This window comes from Rhipicephalus microplus, unplaced genomic scaffold (genome assembly GCF_043290135.1).
Source record: "Rhipicephalus microplus isolate Deutch F79 unplaced genomic scaffold, USDA_Rmic scaffold_13, whole genome shotgun sequence".
Classification (NCBI taxonomy): Eukaryota; Metazoa; Arthropoda; class Arachnida; order Ixodida; family Ixodidae; genus Rhipicephalus; species Rhipicephalus microplus.
Window position 1 is genome coordinate 39,033,492 of NW_027464586.1, and position 21,243 is coordinate 39,054,734.

At 43.7% G+C, this 21,243-nt stretch overlaps 1 protein-coding gene across 7 annotated transcripts in view; it reads left to right on the forward strand.

Moving 5' to 3' along the window:
- LOC119164608 (EGF domain-specific O-linked N-acetylglucosamine transferase) overlaps positions 1-21,243 on the forward strand; it is a 387,898-nt gene that overhangs the window by 102,496 nt on the left and 264,159 nt on the right. For all 7 annotated transcript variants that reach the window (XM_075882748.1, XM_075882746.1, XM_075882744.1 and 4 more), the window contains exon 5: positions 10,631-10,731. In XM_075882748.1, coding sequence (XP_075738863.1) covers positions 10,631-10,731 — 101 coding nt within the window. The remainder of the gene's footprint in view (positions 1-10,630; positions 10,732-21,243) is intronic.

Sequence of the window (21,243 nt, forward strand, 5' to 3'; positions counted from 1 at the left end):
GTATCAAGCAAGTGTGCTTGCAGCAGTTACCCAATGAGTGTTTTGGAAAGTCTCTGAAAGGCTGCTTTGGCTGTGACTGTGCTGTGCTTTCTGCGCAGGCCTGGCGTTCTTTCTTTTTTTCCTTGGTGGTGTCTCAGCGACCGTGCCCAGTCGCCTGTTGTCCCCTCATCCTTCACTTCTCATGCTAACTTCTGTCACTGTTGGCAACTGGGACGCATATTCAGAAAAATTGGCAGATCCCATGTACAGTGGGAATCAATGATATGCAAAGCACAAAGGAAGAAGGTTCATATGTCACTTTAAAATCAGCACAACGTTAAGAGGCGGAAGTAAATTATGCCGTACATGACTTCCATGTCATGATGATCATGTCCGGATGTGTAATTTACCTTCGTCTATTCACGCCACATGATACCAAATTTGGTATATGTGGAGCTAGCGAAACGGCAGCGAGCACGCTATGAGCGTAGCATATAGTCATATTTTACATGAAACGCATATTATGATTATCCTGTTTGAACGTGTCATTTGCCTTCATCTGCTATTCACGTACGTGATACCAAATTGGATATATGTGGAGCTAGCGAAACGGCGGCAAAGGCGCTGTGAGTGATGCATGTAGTCATATTTTACGTGACACGAATATCAAGAATATCATGTTTGGACATGTCATTTACCTTCATTGTCCGTTCGCGCCACGTAATACCAAATGTGGTATATATAAAGCTAGCGAAATAGCCGTGAGCGCGAGCGTGGTGTGTTGTCATGCTCTTGCATAACACGCATTTCATGATTATCATGTTTGCCCCAGTCATATACCTTCATCATTCATTCACATCTGGTAATACCATATTTGGCATATGTAAAGCTAGCGAAACAATCACGAGTGCATTATGAGCGTGGCATGTATAGTCATGTTCTTACATGACATGCATCTCATGATTATCATGTTTATATATATGATTATCATGATTACCTGTCATATATATCATCATTCATTGACGACACATAAGACCGAATTAGGTATATGTGAGGATAGCAAAACGACCATGAGCGCACTATGAGCGTAGCAGGTAATCATGTTTTACATGACACGCATGTGATGATTATCATGTTTGCACGTGTCATTTAGCTTCTTCGTCAGTTCGCATCACATAATACCAAATTTGGTATATGTGAAGCTAGCGAAAGGGCCGCGAGCGCATCATGAGCGTGGCATGTAATCATGTTCTTATGACATGCATGTCATGATTTCCACGTTAGGGTCTTTCACTTGTGTTCACCAAGCAGTCATGTCATACCATATCAGTTTTCCGATATGTCATGAAAACGAAATCACTGCAAGAGCAGCAAGGCCATGAAATGTAAATCATGGCATTCATGATATACATGTCATGTTTTCCTATTATTACTAGTCAGTTATGCTGGTCATACAGTGATGTCGTACCAGTTTTTGTATCAATACTACTATCGAATTGGGCAGGAGAGCTAAAAGCCGTAGGCTGCTAGATAGATGGATAGATAGAAATGCCCAAGCTTGCCGAAGTTCGCTAAGAAATGCTTCGCATCTAAAAATTGGCAGATTCCATGTACAGTGGGAACAAGTGATATGCGAAGCACGAATGAACATTGATATGTTACTTTAAATTCAGCATAACGTTGTAAGGCAAATGGAAATTATGCCATACATGACTTTCATGTCATGATTATCATGTTTGGACGTGTCATTTATCTTCGTCATTTATTTAGGACCCGAGATACCAAATTTGGTATATGTGTAGCTAGCCAAATGGTTGTCAGGACGCTATGAGCGCAGCATGTATTCATGTTTTACATGACACACATCATGATTATCATAATTGGACATGTCATTCACCTTCCTCGTTTGTTCACGTCGCCTGATATCGAATTTCGTATATGTGAAGCTAGCGAAACGGCCGCGAGCGCATCATGAGCGTGGTATATTGTCATGTTTTTACATGACACGCACGTGACGATTATCATGTTTGCACTAGTGATATACCTTCGTCCTTCATTCACGTCACGTAACACCAAACTTCTTCACGTCACGTCACATAACACCAAACGTCACGTAACACCAAACGAGATGCATGTCATGTAAAAGCATGACTATACATGCCACGCTCATGATGTGCTCGTGGTCGTTTCGCTAGCTTCACATATGCCAAACATGGTATTACCAGATGTGAATGAATGATGAATGATGAAGTAGAAATATCAGCCGTCATGCGGACACTGCGGAATCAGGCCGTAGATGAAGTATATATAAACATTCTGGAAGAAATCTACAGGGGATCAACTGCTACCATAGTGCTTCATAAAGAAAGCAACAGAATACCAATCAAGAAGGGTGTAAGGCAGGGGGACACAATCTCCCCAATGCTATTTACTGCGTGCTTACAGGAGGTTTTCAGAAGCCTAGAATAGGAACAGTTAGGGATAAGAGTTAATGGAGAATACCTTAGTAACCTGCGCTTCGCCAATGACATTGCATTGCTGAGTAACTCAGGGGATGAATTGCAACTCATGATTACGGAGTTAGACAAGGAGAGCAGAAAGGTGGGTCTTAAAATTAATCTGCAGAAAACGAAAGTAATGTACAACAACCTCGGAAAGGAGCAGCGCTTCGAGATAGGTAATAGTGCACTTGAAGTTGTAAAAGACTATGTCTACTTAGGGCAGGTAATAACCGCAGAGCCTAACCACGAGATTGAAGTAACTAGAAGAATAAGAATGCGGTGGAGCACATTCCGCATGCACTCTCAAATTATGACAGGTAGATTGCCACTATCCCTCAAGAGGAAGGTATATAACAGCTGTATCTTGCCGGTACTTAGCTACGGAGCAGAAACCTGGAGACTTACAAAGAGGGTTCAGCTTAAATTGAGGACGACGCAGCGAGCAATGGAAAAAAAATGGTAGGTGTAACCTTAAGAGACAAGAAGAGAGCAGAGTGGATTAGGGGACAAACGAAGGTTAAGGATATCATAGCTGAAATAAAGAAGCGGAAATGGACATGGGCCGGGCATGTAGCGCGTAGACAGGATAACCGCTGGTCATTAAGGGTAACTAACTGGATTCCCAGAGAAGGGAAGCGGCTTAGGGTGAGACAGAAGGTTAGGTGGGCAGATGAGATTAAGAAGTTTGCGGGTATAAATTGGCAGCAGCAAGCACTGGACCGGGTTAACTGGCGGAACATGGGAGAGGCCTTTGTCCTGCAGTGGACGTAGTCAGGCTGATGATGATGATGATGATAATGAACCATGGAGCTGAACCATGAGAGTGAAATACCTAGAAGATTAAGGATGGAGTGGATCACATTCAGCAAACATTCGTGCGTTTTTCGTGCACTTTAACTGATAGTTATACGATGCATATCCAACTAGCCCAACTTTTGATTCTGTTGGAATGACAGTCTACAGCATCCCTCAAGAAAAAGTTATACAACACCTGCATGTTACCGGTACTAACCTATGGGTCAGAAATCTGGAGGTTTACCAAGAGGGTTCAACTTAAATTGAGGGTGATGTAGCAATGGCTGGAAAGGAAAATTAGAGGTGTACCCTTAAGAGGAAGAGAGCAGAGCGGGTCAGGCAACAAACTGTGTTAAGGATATCATGATCGAGTTCTTTGGCGAACGTAGAGGAGGCCTTTGCCCTGCGGTGGCGTAATCGGGCTGATGATGATCACAATGATGCTTCGTGAGACGGCTAGTGACTCATGAGCCTCCAAAGATTTGTGGCTTTTTAATTGCTCTCGTATCACGAAATTCGTCGCGTGCACTAAAAAGCTGATGATCTGCTATGTAGGATAAGAGTCAACATCATTCGTAAAGTAGTCGGATAGTGCCAAGGCGCCTTGACACCGCATCTTGCGACCGATGATGTATGTGTTGAGCACAGGGTCAGACAGTTAGGTAGTACATTGCATAGTCACTAAGCTGCATCTTTCACAGCAGCAACACAACAGTGCGAAAGGATTGAGTAGTCGCATTCGTTACATTTCGAACAGGCTACTCAACAATCGACCACATTCATACTATCAATCAGGTAATAGAGAATGATCAGAATATAATTAACCACTATACATAGCCTTCATAGATTACGAGAAGGTGTTTGATTCAGTAGAAATATCAGCCATCATGCACTGCGGAATCAGGGCGTCGATGAAGTATATATAAACATCCTGGAAGAAATCTACAGGGGATCAACTGCTACCATAGTGCTTCATAAAGAAAGCAACAGAATACCAATCAAGAAGGGTGTAAGGCAGGGGGACACAATCTCCCCTATGCTATTTACCGCGTGCTTACAGGAGGTTTTCAGAAGCCTAGAATGGGAACAGTTAGGTATAAGAGTTAATGAGTACCTTAGTAACCTGTGCTTCGCCGATGACATTGCATTGCTGAGTAACTCAGGGAACAAATTGCAACTCATGATTATGGAGTTAGACAAGGAAAGCAGAAAGGTGGGTCTTAAAATGAATCTGCAGAAAACGAAAGTAATGTACAACAACCTCGGAAAAGAGCAGCGCTTCAAGATAGGTAATAGTGCACTTCAAGTTGTAAAAGACTATGTCTACTTAGGGCAGGTAATAACCTCGGAGCCGTACCACGAGATTGAAGTAACTAGAAGAATAAGAATGGAGTGGAGCACATTTGGCAAGCACTCTCAAATTATGACAGGTAGATTGCCACTATCCCTCAAGAGGAAGGTATATAACAGCTGTATCTTGCCAGTACTTAGCTACGGAGCAGAAACCTGGAGGCTTACAAAGAGGGTTCAGCTTAAATTGAGGACGACGCAACGAGCAATTGAAAGAAAAATAGTAGGTGTAACCTTAAAAGACAAGGAGAGAGCAGAGCGGATTAAGGAACAAACGGGGGTTAAGGATATCATAGCTGAAATCAAGAAGAAGAAATGGGCATAGGTTGGGTATGTAGTGCGTAGACAGGATAACCGCTGGTCGTTAAGGGTAACTAACTGGATTCCCAGAGAAGGCAAGCGGGTTAGGGGGAGACAGAAGGTTACGTGGGCAGATGAGATTAAGAAGTTTGCGGGTATAAATTGGCAGCAGCAAGCACAGGACCGGGTTAATTGGCGGAACATGGGAGAGGCCATTGTCCTGCAGTGGACGTAGTCAGGCTGATGATCATGATGATGATCATGATAGAAATGTAGGGGTATGCTCAAGGAACATACTCCTTGCAACACGCTGTTTTTTTTTACGGCGTCGCTTGGGACAACGGCATGCAGGAGAATGAGGTGAAGGATTCATCCATGGAGCCTTATGCTTCTCAGAAGACTTTGAGCCTTGGGGCTCACCTACATGCTCATTGTCGGAGAGCGGTAGCGATTGTGAAGCGTCTGTACATGACACATCCGTACCCCAGACATCTTTCCCCCATTCAAAACAATCTGCACTAGGGCTGGGCACATCTGCCGTTTCTTGTGAAGGTGCCTGTGAGGTAATTTGTGGAAAAGTCACTAACTGGGCCGGGGGCGTTGCAGAAGAACATGGAGGTGGGGATTAATTCTGTTGCATGAATGAAGAGTTAGGCAAAGAAAGTGAATTCTACTGTGAAGTTGAGTTTTGCTCTGCATGAACCAGTATGAGCTTTGAAGCATTCTATACGTTGCCATCACCCTGGTGGAATTAATTAAATTCAGGTGTACTAGTAATTTTATATGGACTTTTGTACGAAATCTGCTTGCTTGAAGGTGAATTTTAACCCAGTAGCCCACCTGTAGTTTGGAGGTTTAGCTCCGCGCTTTATATCAATGCGTTGCTTAGTTGTCTGTTGCTTATTGAATACTCGTGATCTACAGGATCCAATGATAGCAAAGAAGTGGAAGATTTCGGGTGTAACACTGCAATGTCAATTCCAGAACGCACTTGGTGATTATGCAAAAGTTGTGCAGGTGAAAATCCTGTAGTAGCTTGAGGGGTAAAGTGATACATACTATGTACTATGTAACAGCATGTTTCAGTGGGCGACATTTAAGTTGAACGAGCTGAATTTGCTCTTTCAGAACTCTGTTGAAACATTCAACTTAGCCGTTGCCGTGTGAGTTGCACAATGAGTTGCACAAGTCTGTCACACATTGATGCAGGAATGATGACTTTATCTGCATGGAAAGCTAAGTTTTCTACACAGGATAGCTCCAATATGACCGCAAAGTAGGGTAGTAATTATGGTGGCAGAGATTTCTTATGTGGCCAGTCATTAGCAATGAATGCAAGCACATGTTGCAATGCAGCATCTTCAGCAGTTGCTGCCTGTAGGTCAGCTTTACTCATGCAAAGAGTAATGAGCGAGACTATTTCTTCTTCTAATTCTGGACGGATTGGAAGCTGTAAAGGTAAATGAAAAAGTGTGTCCGCCACAACGTTATGTGAACCCTTGCAGTACCGTACAATGAAGTTGTAGTGTAACAATCTGGCTCACCAGCGTGAAATGCGTAATGGACGTCGGCCTTCTGTTCCAGCAGAAAGTAATTTAACAAGAGCTTGATGATCATTGTGTAATGTAAAATGTCTACCCCATAAGCACACATGCCATTTCTCACAAGCAATCAGGCAGGCTAGGGCTTCACGCTCACCAGCAAAGTATCTGCGTTCAGCAGGCGACAAAGTTCTCAAAGCAAAAGCGATTGTAAATAACAGGTCACCCTTGAGTTGTTGAAACATGGCACCCAATCCTATTTTGGACGCATCAGTCGCAATGACTACTGGAAGCTTCTCGTCAAAGAGTTGAATGACTGGGTTTGCAGCTAGTAGTTCTTTGATATTGTTGAAAGCCGAATCAGTTTCCTTGGACCAATTGAATGTTTGGCCTTTACGCAGCATGGAATGCAGTGGTTCAAAAACATCAGCAGAATGTGGAATGAGCTTTTAGTAGTAGGCAGCGAGACCAAGAAATGAATGCAAGGTTTTACAATCTGCAGGTGCAGGTGCATGAATGATGGCATTCACTTTTGATTCAAAAGGGGACAATCCCTTGGCACTGACATTGTGTCCTAAATATTGAATTTAATTGCTTGACGGCAAAGGCGCATTTGTCGTTCGGTTTCGTTCTTGTGTTGCTTATGCGTCTTAGTACAACTTGTAAATTAGGATCATGCTCAGCACGCGTTCGACCCCAAACCAAAGTGTCATCAAAGTAGTACAGTACTTCAGAGCAATCTTTCAAGATGTCTGTTGTCATTTTCTAAAAAGCTGCACGGGCAGATGCAAACCTTAAGCAAACTCTACGGAATCTGAATAAACCATCATGTGTTACAAAGGTAGTTAAGTCTTTACTTGATTCTGAAAAGTTAACCTGATGGTACGGTGATGCAAAATCTAGCTTTGAAAAGTAAATAGTACCTGTAAGTCGCTGGAGAAGATTTTAGATGTAGGGTAGGGGAAACCCATCAACCACGATAGCTTTGTTTGGTTAACACAAGTCCACACAACGTCTTATGAAACAGTTTTTTTTTCTTCACCACGACCAGTGGAGAGACCCATTCTGATGCTGAAACTCGTTCGATGACGCCTGCTTTTTCAAGACGAGAAAGTTTATCAGAGACTTGTTGTCGAAGCAGGAATGGCAATCTGTGAAGTTTGGCAGCGACTGGCTGCACACCTGGATGGTATTTCACCTTGTGTATGTAGCCTTTCACCAGTCTGAGATCCTAAGTAAAGAAGTGATGAAATTGAGAAGGTGCATTGGCAGGTATTCTTAGGGTTTCTGAACCTGAAACTTGTGAGCAGGAAATGGTTGCACTGTCGATGGTTATGTGGAAGCTACGAATGGCATCCAACCCGTGAAGTGAACAATCCTCTTTTGTCATGTAAAATGTGACAGCAGCAGTGGTATCATTGTCAATATGGTTGATTGGGCGAGTTGGTGATACAAGATTGTTTTGAAAATGAGAGCGCACTACTTAGACGCAAACAGAAAGACAGGGAAAAGTGCTTGTCCCTGTCTTTCTGTCCGCATCTAAATAGTGCGCTCTCATTTACAAAACAATCAGGTATCAATGTACCGAACGTTTGTAGAGAAGTATCCGAGGTTGGGAAGGCATGTCTTCGAATAGCCCTGAAGAACAACGTATGGGTGAAGTAGTCTGGTCCCTGAAAAGTATTTCTTGATATCTTGTATGTTAAGCAATGATACAGTCGCACCAGTGTAAACGAGGAAAGGAATGTTGACTTGACCAACTAGAACAGTAATCTTCAGCGACGAAGGACCGCTGGAGCGTACAACAATGTTTAGGATTGTTACTGTGTTTGTTACAGCAGTACCTTGTACTTCAGTCAAGTTCTGTCGAGACATGCTGACGTTTGATGAGCGGCACACAGCTCGGTAGTGACCTCGTTTTCCTCAGGCAGAACAAGTGCGGTTGCGGGCTGGACAATTAGGAAACTTCGTGTATTGTTCATGAGATCACATCGCATCTATAGTAGACACCCGATTCAGATTGGTGTGGTCCATCCTGGTGGGGAGCTCTGTCGAGGAGGCCATCAGCCATACTTTTGTTTTTGGCGGCCTTCTTGTGGACCTGGATATAATCCGATCTTCTCAACTTGTGCATTCGTAAAATCTTGCATTTCGAGTTTGGTACGCTCCACTTTCTTCGTAATTTGAATTGCTTTCTATAAAAGTAAGGGTTGGACCATGTTGCAAGAGTCGTCTTCGCATATTTTGCGCGGTTATTCCACTGAACAGCTGATTGTGGACCATGGGATCGGCGGAGGGGCCGAAGTTACATTTGCTCACCATTGCCTATAATGCAGAAACATAGTCAGTAACTGATTCCGCTGGCATTTGCTTGCACATTTTGAAGTAATGACGCTTTAAAACTTCATTGCTTGGAGCCTTGAAATGGTTCTCCGGTAGTGGGAGTGCTGCAATGTATGATCCTGCGTGCTTTCGTTCAGAGTCCTGTCTCCACTTTCTGCCTGGTCCTGGGTATTTGGTAGTGTCCAGTAGACAAGGCCCTCAACTCCGAGTGCATTACATAGTAGACTATTCTTGAGAGCGAGCCGGGCGGTGCCTACGGTGGCCTGGTTGACATATGCCTGAAATACATGGCGCCATTTAGCCCAAGGCACGGGAGAAGCGCCCGGAGCAATCGCGGAAGTCTGCTGGAACGTTGAGGCACTGAGGAGTCGCAGTCGCCAGTATGCGTCGACGAGTCACTGGTGCCAGCAAGTATTGGCCAAACGTGCAGAGGTGGCTGTAGTAGCGCAGTAGGCCTAATGTATTTGCAGCGTGCAAGTGAAGCGGTGCCCTGTAAATGCGTCCGAAAAGATGGCAATCTGTGTAGAAAATCGGCGGAGGATGCCGACGAAGTACAAGAGAGGCTTACTTCTTGTACATCTCATTGTCAGTTTATACTATCGCAGCCGGGGCATCCTTTGACAGAGACAATGAGCGCTTTAGCGCCGGAGCGCTGTGAAGAATGTCACGCTAAGCAGAGAAGCGGAAGGGGACTGTTTATTCAGAGAGCGTACATTGGCGCGTAGCAATGATTCACAATATTGCTGTTGCGTGGCACCATGCGACACATCTCATCGAAACAGAGACTGATCGGAGGTCATGAAATGCCTGACACAACAATTAGCTATTGGAGTTTTGAACAATTTGAAGGCCCCGCCGCGGTGGTCTTGTGGCTAAGGTACTCTGCTGCTGACCCGCAGGTCTTGGGTTCGAATCCCGGCTGCGGCAGCTGCATTTCTGATGGAGGCGGAAATGTTGTAGGCCCGTGTGCTCAGATTTGGGTGAACGTTAAAGAACCCCAGGTGGTCGAAATTTCCGGAGCCCTCCACTACGGCGTCTCTCATAATCATATGGTGGTTTTGGGACGTTAAACCCCACATATCTGTCTAACAATTTGAAGGGTAAATTATCTTTTGCCCCAAAAAAGACAGGGTCAAAAAAGTCAGTTGTTGGTCCCTTTAATTAAAAAAGTTTCGTACACTTACCGTTTTGCAATCACTACCAAGGGTCGCCTGTGCTTTGTGCTGCAAACTTGTTATTTCCTTGCTGTTGGGTTCGTATTTTTGCAAAGCTTAAACAGTCTATATGCTGCAGTGATCACGACTGCTATGCCACGCTTATGGGCCACCTTTTTCAGGTTGTGTTTCTACTTTACCACAGCTATCTCCTGCCTGCATGGTGCGCTGGCTTCACACGTTTGTGGGTGGTTGCACATTTTCTTGAAAAGGCTCTCAGTGACCAACGTTAAGGGGGGCTGAGTATACCTAATGCTCAGCAGTCGTTTAGTTAGAAGCACAAACGCTTGTGAGATACAGTACGGGCACTTCTGTTAATTGAATTTGTGTTGAATAAACAGAAATTCATCATACTTGAAGTTTTCTGTTCCACTATGTTGTAATAATGATTGCCTTTAAATTTTATTAACTCATTCTTTTCTCAAGTATGCCCATGTTTACAACTTTTCTTCGGTCACCTTGCACATATATTTGCTCCTTCCAGTTCTGTTTCGGAGTGGTATGCTCAATCGCCCTTGAAATTCGCTATTAGCTTTTGAAACTAGTTTATCAATTGCTCATCCTAACGGTTTCTTCCCATAACAAGTTGCCATTCGCAATACTGCAGGGTGCTTCGTTGCTGGAATGCGTTAGTCACATGGAACTGTGTCGGGCCAAGAACATTCGCCTGGACTTCAAGCGGTTGCTTAATATGACTGGGCTCGTGAAGTGAGTAATACTTCAATGTCTGCATGTCCGGGTGTTTTTCTCTAGAAGTAAAGGGTGGGTGATCCATCATCAGGAGTGATTCATTATTGAAAAACTACAAATAATATTGGTGCTAAGCTGTACATGTGTTGGTGAGGTATTCAGGAATGAGGTATTTGAGCATATTGCGCACTTTTTTTTATGAAATACTCTTTTTGTGCTCTGAGCTTTTCCAAAAACATGAAAACTAAAAAAATTGTGCCAAACTGCTCCAAAACAACCTCAACAGCAAGAATTTAGATGCCCATGTCAGCTTCAGTGGGCAAGAAAAGCTGACTTAATACTAACAAAGAAAGGCATTCACTGAACGAATCAATAGGCACAAGTGTGCTTCTATTCCCTTTCTCCCTTGGTGCACCCATGATCTTTCCTGGGTTGTAAATAGGTGTGACTGTCTAAAAATGTGCTACTGTGTCCCGAGCATGCTATACGCTCACTTGGCGGTGTTTTATGGTGCTGTAATCTCACTTAGCGAAAACTATCTAGTACATTCGTAACGGGGCTCTCTCTCAGTTCTTTGTTGTGCATAGTATGTTCTGTTCACTACAGCTTTCATGTACACACTGCTGCGTGCGGTCACGTAAGCGCACATTTTCTGTGGTTTGTACAGTTACGTGCCATACCGTGCATGTGTGAGGCGAGTACATTGTTGCATTGATGTAGCGACACACCAGCTTCCTCCACGCGACGCGTCTCAGCGACACTGGAGTGGTTTCGCACGAGGAAATAACAGCACACAGATGTGAAGTGCATTTTCTCTTGTCAACTAATAAAAGCATGCGGTAGCTTGCTGTACGATTACAATGGCTTATTTTTATGATACCGTATGTGCAGGTTTGACAAGATAGTGTGCAAAGTTTTCTTGGCATCTGCACTGCACTCTTGAAGGGAGGCCGCATGATTTGGGAGTGAATGGCAGTGAAGCACAGTTTCATTGTCGCCTGGTAAAGGTGTGCAGCACACTTGAGGCTAGGCCAATTGTGTGGCCGAGCAGTTAGCCTAGTTCGTCTAGGTGGATCAGTAGCCAAGGAGCATTGGCTGCTGACATGAAGGTCTCGGGTTCGATCCCGGCTATGATGGTCGCATTTCATTGAAGGTGAAATGGTAGAGGCCCATGTACTGTGCAACTAAAAAAACCCTAGTATTGCGTACGATATCTTTGTTGAGTTAGTAAAAGACAAATATGATAGCGCATTTCCTTTATTGGTGAAAAAAACTAACAAAAAGTCTCGAAAGCCATGGGTAACAAGGGAGTTATACAAACGAATTCAGGCACGTGATAAACTGTTTCACAAATTTATTGAAGTAAAAGACCCAGTTTTACTTAATGAATATAAAAAAATTAGAAACAAGTTAGGCTCTGACATTAAAAAAGCCCAGAAAGAATATTACAAGAATAAATTTGCCGCAGTCTAAAACTGTCCAAAGAAAATCAGGAATTGTCTCCACGAATTATTGGGCAAGGTTACCTGTCATGTCGCTAGTCCCTAGTGAACTAACACTCGATAATGTCGAATACAGTGGGGGTGCTTTGGCAGACAAATTTAATGGGCACTTCCTATATTCTGGAGAATGGTCACACAATGAAGATAGAAAGCATGATATTAATGGGTACATGGCTGCTTCAGTCGTCAGTACCATATTTTTAAAACCGTGCAGTGATCATGAAGTGTTCACTTTCCTGAGTAATTTAGATAAAGGTACTGCCGCAGGAGCAGATGAAATTAAGGCTGAACCAATTATCGCTGTTGCCGATTTAATCAGTGCCCCACTACAGCACATGTGTAATGATGCTTTAGATCAGGGTGTTTTTCCAGACAGTATGAAAATTGCAAGAGTGGTTGTTTTGCACAAAGGTAGGCCTTATGACAACATCTCTATTTACAGACCTATATCTGTCCTACCTTTGTTTTCTAAACTGTTAGAATACTTGATAAAAGATAGACTATGTAAATTTTTTGACAGTAGACAAGTTCTTGTGAAAGAGCAGTTCGGGTTTCGTCAAGGGAAGTCAACGGAGATGGCACTACTCAGCGTAAAAGAAAAAATACTTTCTAATATAGATGAAAAGCGATTCACTGCTGGACTTTTTTTAGATTTCAAAAAAGCATTTGATTCTATTAAACACGACATTTTATTTTATAAGCTACCGTTTTATGGCATTCGAGGAGTAGCCTTAAAATAATTTGCAGTTATTTTTCGCATAGACTGCAGTACACGTGTTATAACAACTACCCATCACAGTTGAAAGAATTATTATATGGCGTACTGCAAGGATCTATTTTAGGTTCAATATCCTTTTTTATCTATATCAATGATATTATAGCCATCCCAAGAACTCCTGCAATCACTCTGTACGCAGATGATACTAGTGTGTTTTTCTCTGGCATGCTACTCGATAAAATAGTCGTTCAAGCTAATGCATGGTTAAAAGAATTAGCATTATGGTTACATATAAATAAACTTGACCTGAATTTTAGTAAAACAAAAGTCATTGTATTTAAAGCACGAAACAAGCCAGATAATTTCAAACTTCAGCTTGCATTTGAAAATAGTGTAATTAAACGTGTTTCTTCCTACAAGTTTTTAGGTGTCTTTCTTGAAGAACACTTAGATTGGTCCCATCACATTAATAAAATTCATGCCAACATATCAAGGTCCCTCGCTGTACTCCACAAGCTTAAAGACCTTGTTCCGAAATCTTTAAAGTGGCAGCTATATTACACCCTAATTCATTCACACCTTCACTACTGTATAATGATTTGGGGGTCTACATCTAAAAATAATCTTGTTAGGCTAATAAAATTGCAGAAGAAAGCAATACGATATGTAGAAAACCTATCATACAACGATCACACAGGTTCATACTTTTTAGAACACTGTGTTCTAAAGTCCTGTCCACTGTGAGTGAAAAGTCACGTCCCTTATGAATTAAGATACGACCATTATAGAATTTCATTTGTCCGAACCACCTATGGAACGCAAGCACTTACATATTTAATTCCCAGTCTTCTCAACAAACATACTCAGGTTATAGAAATCACGCAGAAATTTTTGTCTCTGAAATCTTTCAAAAAATATATCAAAGCTTACCTTCTATCCTGTCCTCAAGACTGATAAGTTCTGTATATAGCAGTCATATGTTTCTCTGGTTTCGTTATTTGTAGTGTTATGACTCTTTCTTTATTACTGTACAAGTATGTACTCCATTTACTCTGTACAAAAACAATGTTATGCATGCATTATCAGTGTGTTATATTGTATTTCTTTGAACATGCTCTGAGTGGTGCTTTCGGGTACTTGGGTCCCGTCAGGCAGAGGACATCTGCTTTTTGCCCTTGTATCCGAGACATACATTTGTCTGAAATAAAGACAACAACAACAACAACAATGTCAATGCATGTTAAGGAACACCAGGTGGCCAAAATTTCTGGAGCCCTTCCCTACGGTGTCCTTCATAATCATATCAAGTTTTTGGACGGTAAAACCCACTCATTATTATTGGCAGATAGTTGAAGGCGGTTCCTGTGAGAAAAAGTAATGCTGAATTTAAGAAAGCTCTGGGAAAACTCGAAAGGTAAATAAGCAGACCTGCAAAAAGCCAAAGCAGTAATCTCATCAGTTATACTGCAATGCTATGTGCACGATGTTGTGCCGGAAACACCGTGGAAGTGTTGCTTTTTTTTTACCTTGGTAGGGTGTAGATGTGATGAGCACGGCGATTTTCGCTTGCCAGAGAGAGGGTCCTTTGGCGTGCCCAACTTAAGGCGCTAAGGGCACTGGCACTAAAGGCAGCGGCACGGGTACTCAGTGGTGCTCTTTACTAGGAGAGTTAGCACAACTTAAAGCTTTGCTGTTGCGTTGCACATGCGCCGTACGTAAACCAGATGCGGGCTCCCGTTGAGTGACGTAGGCTAATGCTGCGCCCGCAAGTGTTTGTGTGTGGTATTCTAAAACTCTATTTTCTTCACAAGCAGTTCTGTTTTAGTTGTATTTTGTCAATCGGTGCTTGCTCTGGTTTTTTCTTGAATGGCAGAAGATGTCAAAGACAAAAAAGACTCAGCTTTGGTGTGTTGTGCCTGAGTGCAACACTTCATGCTTGCACTCCATAGACGTTGCTGAAAGCTCCGTGTTGGGGCACCAGCATTTCTGGACGAAACGTTTCTGGTGTCACAGTAATGTTACCAAAATATCACACACAGGTTATTTCATTATTCACGCACAGAGACATTTCTGTCTCGTTATTTGCACATTGGCGTTTCTCATCAAAGCCGCAGTTGTGGAGTCCCAGTTCCTTTCAGAAGCTGGGTCCATGACGTCACTTGCAAGCCACCTATAGCGTGGTTATGGAGGGCTCAGCCTGGTAAAGAGTTCCAAGGGTGGCAGCGTAATTGTCGAAGTCATGGAGACTATTCTATCTGTCCAATAAATGCTGCATGAGACTGAATATTATGAGGGAGACAACAAAAGACTTCCATCTGATGCACTAGAAGTGTCCTGTACACTTCATCGGGGACCTATAGCGCCTTGAAAGCCGCGTGCAGCACCACTTGTGGTGTGGTGGGCGCGCAACTCTAGCAGACAGCAGTGCCTCATCTCTTTGATAGTGCCACGAGGCTATTTAGCAAGATGCTTTCGTGTGGGTTAGTGTAAATACAAACATATGATGAAATCGTCATCGATAAAAAAGAGACAAGACCATTTGTGCAAAAAAAGAAAAAAACAATACTCAATATATACGAATAAGAGTAGTTAAATGAAATGATAAGAAAAAAACATAGCATGCAAAAGAGACATAATTAACAGAGCTAGGGAGCTGACAGATAAGTGTTAACAGTGTTCAAGTTAGAAGAAATGACAAACAGAGGTCACTTTTCTGTAGAGACACACACCTTGCATGAAGCCTTGCTGCGACACACGTGCACACAGCAAGGCTTGATGCGGTGAGACGCATTCAAGGTCAAGGCATTGCTTAGACGGAAAATAGTGTCGGGTGAACCAAGGTCAGCGACCTGTCGGCATTAGTCCTCCGATGCTGGGACGCGAAACCGGAGTCAGAAAGTTACTAGTCAATGCCAGACGACGAGCAGCCTCGCCAAGACCAGACTATGGTTGCTGCACTAGAAAAACATCCGGGTGAGAGCCTTCAGCAGCCTTGCCAAGACCAGACTATGGTTAATACACTGGAACACATCCAGGTGGGAGACTGCAGCCGCCTTGCCACAGGAACACAGCCGCCATTCCTTTGTCCTGGTAGCCTTCTTACCTCAGCCACATCTCAGCCTTATCTCAGTCATGCCTGTTGCATTCTTCCTTCGGCTTCTTCCCAACCAGTGTGGGGGTCCATCAGTGGTGAAGTTTTCCGATGTAACTTCATGCACTCCGTTTGTACATCTCACGGAATGCACAAAAACAGCTTGCGTCCACACCTTCAGTCGTCCTCATCTTCTTTTTTGTGCCAACGCATTCGCACAATTTTCAAACCACAAACTGGTTGCACTCATGTACTTGTCACAGGTAGCTATGGTGACACAAGTGCCTGTGGCCAGTGCATTAGTGCGTCAAACAGGATTGATCATAGGTAGACATTTTTCTGTGTCATCACCATAAATAAATAGAAAAACCTGCATGGGAGAAAGCAGCCACATTTTCCATGTTTGTGAGCGCCTTGTCGACAGTACTGACAGCTTAATGTGTGCATCAGATGTGTGTAGTGCAATCGACATATTTGCACAGATCAAGAAAACGAGCAGTTACGGCATAACTGTGGTGCTGTTCGACCATATTAAGGGGTGCTGTTGCACCCAAATAATGAGATATCGAGTGTCTGGCTGTGACACAATAGGTCGCGCGATTGTACTGTGGTGTGCTGGTTGCTATCATGTGTATATACGTCCAGTGTTTTCTTTAATAAAATTTAGTTGAAGTCAGTGCTTTTTCCTGTCTATGCCTCTTCCTTCCGTAGTTATACCATAACTACTCGTTTTCTTGCACTGTGCAGATATGTTGATTCCAAGTCACAAACTAGCCCAAGCACTTGTCTTATCGCGTAATGCAAGATGCTTCCTTCATAACTGTGAGGGTAAGCTGTCATTCACTCACAAAATAGTATTGGTGTGTACCCACTGCTTACGTTCCTCAGAGCAGTTAAAAATATTGATGTTTCCACGGCCAGTCCTCATGGAAATCATTATATAATGAGTGGTCGGTAGGTGGGCTCATTTCTCGCAGCTTCGTGCCACGTTGATTTTCAGCCACTGACTTCTGCGAAGTGCTCTGCTTTGAATTGTTGTGGCATCATCATTGCTCATCATGATAGTCTACCTCGCTGCTCACAGAGCTCTTGCTAAGAGTTAATAGTTAAACAAAAAACAAAAGAAAAAGAAAACTACTTTTGCATTGGCAGTGCCACACTTCTAGTCAGCGTCACATATGTGGGGCAGCGCTGCTTAGGGAGGGCGCTTTATCGAATAGTTTTCCACAAAATTCGTGTCGTTCACTCTTCATTTTCGACGCCGGGTGTTATGTGCATGGTTTCACTGCGCGCGCATGGTGTGGCCTCCGGCGACATTCAGCGTTGCTTTTTCTTTTTTTCCTTTTTTTTAAGGTGAACAACGGTGTCATTACTGCCGAGGGGATTTCAGATTAGGTGCTGATGGAAACTCTCCGAGACAACGGTGATGATATATTTTCGGAGATCGACTCATCACACAGTTTTGTCTTGCGCAGCGTCGCGATGTTCACAGGTTCGTAGCCTTCGAGATTAGCCAATAGCTCTGGCAGCAACAGGACAGCACGTTGAATGCAATGCTGTAAACACGATAGCCAAGATAGCACACGTGCCAGCGATCGTGACCGCCCTTAAAATCAATGTTCGTTGTTGCTACTCGAGCGACCTTTTCCCCCTCCTCTCGCAGTTTTTCATGCTTGTTCAAAACTAGTGGTTTCCATTCTGTTTGAGCATTCGGTAGAAGTTTTAGCACGGGGTCATGTATTTCGGGGAGCTTCCAGGTGATAGAGATGGGCTGGCTCATTTGATCTTTGCTTCAGCAGCGCTTGTGCGCCTTTACTCGCTCTTGAAAGTTACGATGCCCGGAGGCATGTTATCAATTTAGACTTGTTGCAGAATATGGTGGCGATGGCGAGAACCAACCACCGAGAGTGTCCATATAATTGCTATCGCAAGAATGACACAGATTTTTACCGCTTAATAAGTGTTTTGGGATGGCTTTGCCTTACATCTTTCTCTTATTTAATTTGAGCCTTTGTTTTCTGAATTTTCATATCGAACCTGCATATAATGAAACCCTCTTCATAATGAATTTTTCCGGGAGTCTTAATTTTGTTATATCCAGGTTTATAACTGTATATCAAAAAGACAAGAAAGGAAAAGGTAACACTAGGGAGAAGGTTCGACCATCATCAACTGTCGTCCAGAAACAACATTTCGCAAGTTAAAAGGGATATAGACGGTGAGCTGGCACAACTATCAATATTTTCACAGGGTCGTGATGGGAATGAAAAGAGCAGACACTAAGTTTATTTTTTATTTTGTTTATTTTGTTTATTTGATACCCACAGCGTCATAAGGCATTACAGTGGGGGGAGTACAACATGATTACAAAACAGAACACAAGCTCAACTTGTGGCAAGTACAGTACAGCCTATGCAGATAGTAGGAAGTACACTGAATACACAACGCAACGGAGATTGACAAAGATGTACGAAAAATGCCAGCAGGTAACATACAGTAAGACGAAAACAAATACAATATGTATACCGCACAAGAAACAACCGTCATAAACTGAACAATTCACTTGACTCTAACAAAGGAAAAAATGAATCACTACCAACAGCGACAACAATCGGTGAAGGTAATCGATTCCACTGGGAAACCGTTTTAGGGAAAAAAGAGCTACTGAACGCTGCTGTCTTACATCGGTACTCCAGCACTTTGTAAACGTGATCGTCTCGTCCAGACACGTAATGAGGTGGAAAGATGTAACTGTCACGAGGAATACAAGTTCGAGATAAGTATACATCATGGAAAAGCTTTAGACGCTGCTTAGCCCGGCGTGTGACCAACTGTTCCCTACCTAAAGCTTGCTTGCAGCGCGTCATGCTGAAGTTGTGGCTCTTAACAATGTTTCCCAGGACATAACGGGCGCCCATGTTTTGCCCTTTTTCCAATTTATCTTTATCGAGGGCAGTGGGCGGGTCCCATACGCTACTCGCAAAATCAAGTATCGACCGCACGCATGATTTGTACAGTGAATCGTGTGGACTGGGGAAACTCACGCGCGTTTTGCCGTGGGAACCACAGCGATCTACAAGCCTTAGCTGTCGCATAACCAACATGACGGTGCCAACACAAAGTTGGCGTAAAAAATACGCACAAATACCTGTACTCAGAGACTATTTTTAAGACCTTCTTGTTTATAGTATACGAAGGCGAAGCTTCATTCTTCTTTCTAGAAAACGTCATACACATTGTTTTCTCCAAATTAAGTTGCATTTGCCATTTTTTACACCATGCATTTATCTTGTCCAAGTCGTCTTGAACTGCACCCCGATCACTTTCGCAGTTTATTCACAGAGTCACAGAAGAAACTGTTTATTCGAGCCGGACTTGTGGCCACGCAAAAAGAAATTAAGACACTGGCACTGATAGCGGCCAACAGAGCATCGGCCGTCGATCGACTGACCAGCGGCGAGGCGTGTCGGCATTTTACACTTGCCATCGAATATTCTAGCACTATCGCTAGTGGTGATGTAGATTCCAGAATAAACTGTACTGCTCACGAAGTGGGCGTAATCTTAACAAAATTATCCACTGTCGTCACGAAGCTTCTCGAACAGTGTCGGCGTGGTTGGCGCTGAGAATTACTGACAGTAAAACAGGGTCATAACAAAACAGGAGGAGAGAATGTAGCACTTCCCCCCTCCTTAAAAGGTCCATCTTGCTGCTTTAACAAAAGACCAAAGTACAATAATAAAAAAAATAAACAATAAGTACAAGTAATAAAGCACAGCAACAACAACAAAATACACCCTTAGGTTCGCGCATGAAATGGCTTGAAGCACAGGACATGGACGACTTCAGGTCGAGCACAGGGCCGTTGAGAGCTCGAAATGCCGTCGGGGACCATCTCGCAGTTGAGTGGGCCAAGACGTCGAACTACTCTGTACAGTCTCAAGTACCGTCGCACAAGTTTTTCACTGAGCCCACGTCAGCTTATCAGCGTCCATACCCAGACACAGTCACCGGGCTCTTACTTCACGAAGCTTCGTCGAAGATTGTAATGACGGCTGTTGGTCGCCTGCTGATTCTTGATGTGCAGACGGGCAAGTTGACGAGCTTCTTCAGTGCGCTGAAGGTAGGCGTGCGACGTTGAGGTTCTTTTCGTCAGCGACATTTGGAAACAGAGTGTCGTTGCCGAGCTTCTTCCTTATGCAAACTTGTACAACATCATCTGCGTCGTTTCTTGGACGGCCGTATTGTATGCAAAGGTCACATATGGAAGAATTTCATCCCACGTCTTGTGCTCGACATCGACGTACATAGCTAGCGATGGTCTTATTAGGACACTCAGTGAGGCCATTGGTTTGTGGATGGCAGGCGGTGGTTCGGCGGTGACTTGTCTGGCTGTACCTCAGGATCGCCTTAGATAGGTCCGCCGTAACGGCCGTACCTCTATCAGTAATGAGGACCTGCTGAGCTCCGTGATGCAGGAGGATGTTCTCGACGAAGAACTTTACTACTTCGGTGGCACTGCCTCTGGGCAGGGCCCTTGTCTCGACGTAGCGCATGAGGTAGTCGGTTGCTAGGATGATCTATTTGTTTCCGAAATTTGACGGCGGGAACAGTACAAGTAAGCCTATGCTGATTTGCTAGAATGGCCAGTGAGGTGGCTCGATGGGCTGAAGAAGTCAGGCTGGCCTATTTGACAATGTCTTTCTTCGTTGGCAGTCTTGGCATGTCTTCACATAACGAGTGACGTCGGCGGAAAGGCGTGGCCAGTAGTAGTTCTCCTGTGTTCTTGCGAGCATACGGGAAGCACCGAGGTGTCCAGCTGTCAGATTGTTGTGTAGAGCATTCAAAACTTCTGGACGTAACACTGAAGGTACCACGGTGAGGTATTTGGCTTTATGTGGCGAGAAGTTTTTTGACGAGGATGCCGTTACGCAACAAAAACGATGATAATCCTTGCTTGAATACCTTTGGAACAACAGAAGCCTTGCCCTCATGGCATTCTACAAGGCCCTTGACCGAGGACGCTAACCAAGGCAAAGCCTTAGCGTCTGAGGAGCCGGTAGAAAGACAGCCGGTTGCCACTGAACCGAAACAACTTCCTTTATTCTCCTTAGCCCAGACGCTTCACCGCTAGGAGGGGGTGCCACAAACCATCACAATAGTAGCGACCCCTACATCTCTCCCCTTTCAGACATTGGGCAGTCACAAGTTCAAGCGGC